General features: G+C 35.2%; 1 protein-coding gene across 1 annotated transcript; it reads right to left on the reverse strand.

The window, feature by feature from the left end:
• Positions 1-35: 35 nt before the first annotated feature.
• LOC132113183 (potassium channel subfamily K member 13-like) lies at positions 36-4,182 on the reverse strand. The gene is made up of 2 exons (XM_059521005.1): positions 3,108-4,182; positions 36-1,813 (listed from the first exon to the last, which is right to left on the reverse strand). Exons 1-2 carry the CDS (start codon positions 3,436-3,438, stop codon positions 912-914), a joined length of 1,233 nt encoding a protein of 410 aa, XP_059376988.1. The 5' UTR covers positions 3,439-4,182; the 3' UTR covers positions 36-911.
• Positions 4,183-9,473: the final 5,291 nt, after the last annotated feature.

Genomic DNA, 9,473 nt, shown 5'->3' on the forward strand with positions numbered 1-9,473 from the left:
ATTATTGTTGCAAACAGTTGTGCCGTTTAATATTTTTGTGAAAACCATGAAAAATGTTTTAAAGATTCTTGATGGATTGAAGCTCAAAAGAACAGCATTTATTTGAAATAGAAATATTTTGTAAGTTTATAAATGTTTTTACTGTAAATTTAATGCATCCTTTCTGAATGAGTGTTATTTTTCAAACAAACTTTTGAATGGTAGTGTATATGTTATATTTAATATATTAAATACATAAGATTCAGAACTCTTTCTATGTCCAATATGTAAACATTGCTCATGTTACTCTGAAGGTCAGATTTTCATAAGATGCTCTCTGGCTCATTTGATCCAAAGTTCATGCAGCTCGACTGCTGCTGCAATTTAAGCCAAAGAAGAACAAGCCACATAATTTTTTTTCTATGAATAGTTATGAAATTCAAAAATTCATGTTCATTTTTCAGTTTACATTTCATGTGAATTATGCTCATAATATAAATATAAAATATACATTTACACTAGTGGTCTCAGACTTTGGACACCCCAATGTAAATCTGTTCTGTAGAACCCATCTGTTAATTTTTTTGTCATACAAAGTGCTAAACCTGATTGCAACATCCTCCATTAAAAAAAAAACAAAACAAAACAAACAAACAAAAACAAAAAAACCCTGCAATTATAAGAAAGTTTGTGTCGAAACTGTGTGGCAAAGCCTCTCCCAGCACATCAATCTTAGAAACAGACCTGAGCTGGAGTTCTCTGTTCTCTTCACCTTCAGAGCAGCAATGGATATTTCAGCTACAGCATTCAACACACACAAGAGACTTCATGTACGAGCCTACATCTGTATTATAAAAGTAATACTAGCAAAACTATGGGCAGTGCAATCTGTCTTTTTATAAAGCCATTGTGGTGTTTTTTTAAGGTTATATTTATCTGTCCACACTGGTTTCTGCAAGTCTATTATTCATTATACCCAGAGCTCCGACCCCACCAGAGAATCCATTATGCCTATTTATTGACCCGCAAGGCCTGGGATGGCCGTTGGCAGTCTCAGACAGTTGTTTCTGCATGATCGCCAAGTTGACCTTATTAGCCGCCAGGAAGTCTCTCATGGAGATCATCTCCCCAGACATTCTGCGTCCATCCGTCTCGCTGTCGTTCACTGCATCTGTGTCTATGGATATGTTGCGAACAAGTGTTCGGACATGGGCCGGCATGACTGCATTTTTACGGGGCCGGAGAGACCTCTTGGGGCATTGACGGCAAGGTATCTCAAGCTTTTTCAGGAGCCAGTTGAGCACCTGCTTGATAACAATAGAGATGACGTTGAATAGCGAGTAAATGCAGCAAACGCCCATTAAAATAAAGAAGAAATTGCTGATTCTGTAGACGGTTTGGTTCTCGTAACTGGCCCGCTGGCTGCTGACCATATCCCCGAAACCAATGGTGCTGAATGCGACAAAGCAGAAGTAGAATGAATCCACATATCCCCATCCCTCGATTGAGGAATACATGGCCGAAGCACAGCAAGAAATGATTATTGCTGCCACGCAAAGGATCAACATCACATAATACACTGAGGGCTTCCATCCCGCAAGACTGTCTTCATGATTGAGCCTTGCATCGCTCAAGTCTTGTCTGCTGTCATGTGGTAAAACTCCTCTGCATCGCCGTTGGACTTTGTGGCAGGATTTGAGAACAAAAGCCAACACTGTTATTATTCTCTCCAAGAACAGATTGAAAAATAAAATGGTGGCTGCACAGCCAATGAGCCCATAAAAGATCAGGAAGATTTTGCCAGCGACTGTGGCTGGTGTGGTCATTCCAAACCCTGTGGGAAATATGAGAGCAAGAAATGTTAATTTATAATCATATAGAACGGAATAAATAATATTAGCTGCAGGCTGTTTATTGAGCTCAATCGGTCAGAACTATTTTCTTCTTCAAAGCTGGAGAACAAACTGTTGCTATTGGTGACAGATACTGAAACATCTCCCACCTTTCCCTTGTCACACTGGTTGAAATTCAAATAACAAGTGGATTGCATTATTCTTCTCATAGATGTTTTTCCCCTGCACATGAAACCCACCATTGACAGGGACATCATGAAGACAAGCTCATCCACAGCTTAGGTCTGAAGACTTTATCACTGGACATTTCATGAGGTGCTTGATCACAGAGAGATAAACAAACTAAACTAAATGTATTAATTTTTAATTATAAAATCCTGACAAAGTCTTTTAACACATATATCCACAAATAAATAAATACACAACAACATGAACACTAAAATGTAACAACACAAGAAAACAGTGGTTTACCTGCATAAGTCAATAAATACATAATTAACAAATAGCTGTATCACATATACGGCAGGTCTAGTTGACATAATGGCTATAACTTTGTGCTTTATGAGTCAAATTCAAATTACATAAATAATTGTTTTCTCTAACTGATGCTTTTTAATATGTTTAAGTCAAACCTCTCTTTAATTTGATTAGATTTTTAAAATTTTATTATTATTATTTGCAGTGTTTCAGGTAAACAAGTTTAGATGATAAAACCACACCAACATACATTCATGCAGGGAGACAGGTTGGACTATATGAAATATTAGAAATGTAAAGTTAATTAACTACAGTAATTGTTGGCTAAAGAAATGTCTTTATTTTTATTTAATTTTTTTCTTATCTTATCTGTCTTATTTCATTAAATTGTTTCGACTTTGCTGAAAGGTTACTTTACTTTTATTGTGAGCATATGCCCCATTCTTCAAAAAAAAAAGAGGTGTCTGGAATAAACAGTGTCTACATTTTTTTCCCCAGGGAACACTTTTAGGCTATTCACTAGATTGAAAAGTGTGACTAGCGTCTCTCTCTCTCTCTCTCTCTCTCTCTCTCTCTCTCTCTCACACACACACACACACACACACACACACACACACAATAGGCTACTAAATACATTAGTATTACCATATTATCATACTATTATTATTTTTATGTATTTGTTGTAAATATGTTTTAATACACATTTTAGAGTGATTTTAGAAAAATAGCATATACCTAATACATTTAAGAATATTTCCTAATCTTTTTAGTCAGAATATATATAAGTGTCATTCTTACCGATGGTGGAAACGACAGTACCGACAAAGTAAAAGGCTCCAGTAAAATCCCAGCGTGGTCTGAGGGTGTCCACCCGTATTCCTGCCATGTTCGCCTCTTCATAATGTCTCAAGAACTTCTCCAGATCACTTCTGTTGAGATTGTACTTTTGGCTGAAAAGCTCAAACCTCTGAGACCACTTTTCCTTTGCCTGCTTCTCCTTGGGATGCTCCAGGGCTGAAAAGACCGCGGCTCCGCACAGGAGATAGAGGATGATGAGGAGCAGCAACATTATGAACCTCGCATTATCTTCATTCGCAGGGCCACAGCAGCACGCGCCTCTACATGCCATTATGTGACTACTGCTGGACAGGACTGGTAATAAAGTATCCACATCTTACATTTAACGGTGGTGGGCATGCGACTGTAAGAAACTTCCTCGTCTTCCATTATTCCTTGGCTGCATGGACACCATATGAGTTTGAGCAATGATGATGAGAGATGCTCATACCATCCTCTGACAATGGGTTTAGTGGCAGCTGAAATCCTGTTAGATGAGACTGTGGGTGGATCTGCAAGTTCAGCTCATCTCATGTGATGTATCTCACTGGGTCTCTTCGAAAAGCCTTTACCTTATATTCACTTCAGTCGCTGCTGGTACGTCCATCAGGTGGCTGCATACACAAGCTATACGGAAAAGAGCTGCAATAGGCTACTGGATACAAGCTTTGAATTTGTGCATAAGCTAAAACTTTTATAGTAAGCCTTCAACACCAGTTCACACAGACTAAACTCGCAAGAACTCTCTGGACATATTCACGATTTGTTCAGTAGACAAACCTCACAAGAAGCGCATGTTCCCTACGACTCCACGAAACTCTCGGACCAGACGCATATGGCAAGCCATTTTAACAATTGCACTCTAAAACCATAGTTGTTCTGTCTTTGTTGCTGGTACTTATTTTAATAGTATTACAACTAATAAGAACCTAAATAGCGACTCGTATCTATTTCTCAGCTAATAGGGAACGTTATCAGAACTTGCTAAAGTTTGTGGCAAAGTTCCCTAAAAGCTATGCATAAACTAATTATAATGCACTGTTTGTTCAAAGTTCTCTGGTCTTTAATAATGTTCTCAAAACGTTTGCACAAAAACATAATTTAAACATTATTATCATGGAACTTTTATTTCCCCCAGAAGCATTTTAGTTTACTGCTTGTTTTCAGTAGTTTTTAAATGTTAATAATGTACTCGGAGGGCATAAAAGTATGGCGCCCAAAGTGTATGATTGCAGAAAAAACATACATTTGTATTGAAAATTTATGCAGTAACAGATTTTGATTGAAAATAAATCAGTCGTTTATTTTGTTTAAAAATCCTATAAATGTATGAGTTGGTATGGGGTAAAAGGCACACAGTATTGATACAAATACTTTAGCTAAAATAGTCTGTTTTTAAATAATGTCTAAGTTAATATTTGTTCAAAACAATCTCTTTGGCCAAGTGTGTAGTATTTTTCTGCTTATTTTGATAAAACTATTTTTGTTCAGTAATTATGCCGTCATTAAAATATGTTAATATAAAACATATGTTAAAATAAAGAATCAAAATCTTTCAAAAAATTAAGATTTGGAAAGCACTGAAGGAGATCCCATAATAATTTAATATAGATTTACAGTAGTAACAAATTATATTTTATTATATGACATGATTAATATCTTTTTTTTATATGATGGTTGCATGCTAAACATGGTGATTATCCCTAAGTTAGACACCCAACATAATGTATGATATTTACCATCTGAATCTAACCATGTCCACAAATGGAAAAGTCAGCCATATGATTATCATGATTGATTATCTATCCCCCATCAGCAGGGGCACTTTTTACTCAAAATACCATACGGGATGTCAATTTTCAATCATTTCCATGATCTATTGTCGTTTAAATTAATGATCAATTAATCGAAAAATGCTTTCTCACTTCGATTAAAGGGGTTTTAGCCTGAATAAAATACTGGTAACAGGATTATACAATGAATAGATGTGATTATGAGCATATGAAAAAATGAGATTATTTTACTTTGTTGACTGTTTTCTATCCTGACACGGAGACTGCTGAACGCGCCACTTTAAATGGTTTCATGGTGCTCATTGTTGTATTTTAAAACACAATTGCAATGTTTTTAACTGACATTATGGCATTTTAAATAAAATGATCCGAACATAACTGTGGCGCGTGTGGCTATGCTGCGCAGTCAGAGAACCGCTTCCATCGGCACTGCTCCAAAACACACTGTTACTCACATCAAACATTTTATGTGAGTATTATGACCAGTACTTAATTTTGTCCTGTTCCTGAAAATGTCAGATTTAGAATGTTTGCGCTCCGGTAGTCCTATTTGTTTATTAAAAATCTGGCATTTACAGTGCATTAGCTCGTGACAGTGCGTGCATACGAGATGTAGCGAACGCAGGTTTGGCTGAACTTATTTGGAGGTTATTGCCCCATACATTTACATATTCTTTAGTTATTTATAAATTGTTGCTTAAATCATTAAGAAAGACCTTTGTCTCAAAATATATTCAATAATTGTAGCAATTCTCATTTGCTACTTAAATCTACAAAAAAAAAAAAAAAACATAAAATATTAGGTCAAGCACAGAATCAAATTTGCGCTGCTGCCAGCAATCATGTAAAGGATCAGCCACATTTGCACATGCAGCTTGAAAAGCAGATGTTTTGTAAAGTGAGTTTTTCTGCCATCTAGTGGTTTAAAGGAAAATAATATCAAAGGTGCCTATAATGTTTGCCAAATGTTAAAATGTAAAATTCCTGGAATTTTCCAATAATAATAATAATAATAATAATAAAAAAACTGAACGTTTTGAACATTAAGAGAAATAATGTTTTTATATCTTAGTGGGAACCTTGGCAAAATGATCTTAGAACATGTTTTTGTTAGCTTGTTTTATACAAGAAAACATTGGTGTCAATGTGCCGACTTGAAATGCACTGGGAATTTCATCATCATGATTATATTGCCATTATATGTTGTAACAACAGTTTTATTTACATTACACTATTTACACATTTATGAGCGTGTAAAAAAAAAAACATAACACAAGATATAACATAAAACACAAGATAACAGGCAGATATAGCTACAGTCATAATTTATTAATTTAATAACATAATTTATAAGTCTTCCAAGGCAAAACAATTGATTTGTGAGAGTAATAGACGTTCTCTTGTTTACCTGAAGCCAAATGCTATTGCCTCTTGTGTGTCTCATGACCATTTTATATTTTTCAGAAGTGGTTAGGTTTAGGGTAGGGCTGGGGTTAGGTGCTCCAATGAAAGTATACATTTATCTAAAATTATTATTATTTTTAAAAATATTTCACCTATCCATGTCAACCATTACATTATGACAAACAACTAAAAACAATGGAGGACCCTGCACATTGAAAAGTGACATTCCAAGGATACCTTGTAAATGTTAAATGTTGTAAATGTTGAAAAATGTTAAAGGGGTACCTTGAGCATCAAAAGGTGACTCCAAGGGGTCCTTACCAAGCATCAATATGTGACGCCTATTCCAACAGTGGTAGATTTTGGTAACAAATTGCTAATTTTTTTTAATGTTTATTCAGATGTGTATTCCAGTTGTATCTCTAAATACTTATTAGGTATTCACATTTATACCTTTTCAAAAAGTAGGGTTGCGCCGATCACGATCGGCCGATCGTTAATGTGCATCTCGTCAGTAAAGCCGGTTCTCTAAACAACAGTAAATTCCCTCAGGTGCTGATTTCACATAGAGCAGCAGTTACTACACAGAGCCGTTGTTAACTGAGAAGATGCGCAAATAAACGCTGAAAATGAACGTGGATTTGCGCATCTTCTCAGTTAACAATGGCTCTGTGTAGTAACAGCTGCTCTATGTGAAATCACGCACCTGATGGAAATTACCGCTGAGAACCGGCTTTACTGGCGAGATGCGCATAACGATCGGCCGATCGTGATCGGAGCACCCCTATCAAAAAGCTACTTATATCATATATATGTTTTAAATTAAAAGTACCAAATCAATATACACTAATACCAGACATTAGCATGTTCCTGTTATATTAAAAAAGAAGCTGTTTTAATATAGCAAAGCTGGACTAATAAATATTTGGACCTAATTAAACATCACTGAAAAAGGGATTATGTGCTAGAGAAAACTGTAATACACATTAATCAGAACTTAACAAATGCAGATACTAGTTAGTTTTAAAGAATAAATGTTAATGCAGCTTTCCATATGATGCCTTCATGTCTTTTCATGTCTAGTTCCAAGCAACACAACACATAAGACATCTGTAGCCTGATTGCCCATGCAACTTCATCAGTGGTCAGACACAATAAATTGCTCCTTTGAAATGAAGACTGATACTTAGCTGATAGTTTGATACTTACCTTGTATTTAGGACATTAATATTAAAATGCATCATAAGAAATTAGATTTCAGTTTTTCTTTGAGAAAATGTAAACAGCAGTCTTTTAGTAAATTATGGTTATAAAAAAAACAAAAAAAAACCACCCTAATACCAGTTCACTTTCCAATCAAAACGTTGAAAAAAAAAAAGTTTGATTGGTCTTAAATGATAGAACAAGATATAATATTTGTAAAATGTTAATGACCATGTCCATAATTAACATACTTGTGGACTGTAGGAGAACTGATTTCATATATATATATATATATATATATATATATATATACATACACACACACACTTAGAAATATAGTTGCAAAAATGTCATACCGAGACAAAACTATGAGTTTAATAACATGGGGACAATTATTAGTAATAGCAGGGATGTAATTGGAATCATTAACACAGTAGTCACTCAATGGTAAATGGTAAATGGAATGGTAAACAAATAATGATCCTCGTGGTTTCGGCCAGACTGCTCTGTCAATACTAAAAGAACTTTTCAGAATAGAGGAGACCTCTCTAATATTTATCTTTTCTAAAGCCGTTTCCGTAAAAGCAGTTTCAATAAATGTCTCAGATACAGTAACTGTGCAAGAGAGAGATACATAATTCAGGTGGAATATTTCATTTTCATTACAATGTACAATAAAAATTCCTCAAACGACATGCTGTAACTTTAAAGTACAGATGTGCTGGAGAAAAGGTCGAAGTGAACCTTAGAATAATACACAGAATCAAATTTGTTCATTAAACGAAAAAAAAAAAAAAATAGAATGGGGCCACGGGGAATTCCTGTATCAAGGTAGAGTTAACTTTTCCAATGTTGCTAGGCAACATCACAATTTCAGAATGAGTAGAAAACATCACCAATTGTTCTGTATTTTGAACACATTCAATGTAACACTGATGCCGGGAGAGCAGAGTCCTCCTCAAACACATTACTGCATCGCCTGTAGCCGGGAATGAAAAAATCGATCCACCCTTGGAGCTCGCCTGGAAATTCATTTCACAGGACATGTCCATAATTAAACTTTTAAAAAAGACCAATTTGAGATGTTTTCACTGTTTCATTTAGTCCTCTTTTTATCTGAACTCTATTGGTTATACGACAAATCCGGCTCAAAATGGATGCTATATATACAGTACAGACCAAAAGTTTGGACACACCTTCTCATTCAAAGAGTTTTCTTTATTTTCATGACTATGAAAATTGTAGATTCACACTGAAGGCATCAAGGGCTATTTGACCAAGAAGAAGAGTGATGACTTGGCCTCCACAGTCACCGGACCTGAACCCAATCGAGATGGTTTAGGGGTGAGCTGGACCGCAGACAGAAGGCAAAAGGGCCAACAAGTGCTAAGCATCTCTCGGGGAACTCCTTTAAGACTGTTGGAAGACCATTTCAGGTGACTACCTCTTGAAGCTCATCAAGAGAATGCCAAGAGTGTGCAAAGCAGTAATCAAAGCAAAAGGTGGCTACTTTGAAGAACCTAGAATATGACAAATTTTCAGTTGCTTCATACTTTTTTGTTATGTACTGTATATAATTCCACATAGTTTTGATGCCTTCAGTGTGAATCTACAATTTTCATAGTCATGAAAATAAAGAAATCTCTTTGAATGAGAAGGTGTGTCCAAACTTTTGGTCTGTACTGTATATATAAATATAATTTATTTATAAATGGTACCCATTACCTGCTTCTGAGGTTTTTGAATCAAGAAGTAAACATGTCAAAACCATTGGGAATGGTTGTTTCACTGAATAAAAACATAATTTGATTGCTATTTTCAACAAACATTAAATGTATTTAGTTCCAAGGTTTTCCAGTTGTAAAATGCATTTTATTTTGTGTTTTTACAAAATGTTTACAATTAAGGCATAACTAAACATCTCCAC

The sequence above is a fragment of the Carassius carassius genome, chromosome 32, assembly GCF_963082965.1.
Source record: "Carassius carassius chromosome 32, fCarCar2.1, whole genome shotgun sequence".
Classification (NCBI taxonomy): Eukaryota; Metazoa; Chordata; class Actinopteri; order Cypriniformes; family Cyprinidae; genus Carassius; species Carassius carassius.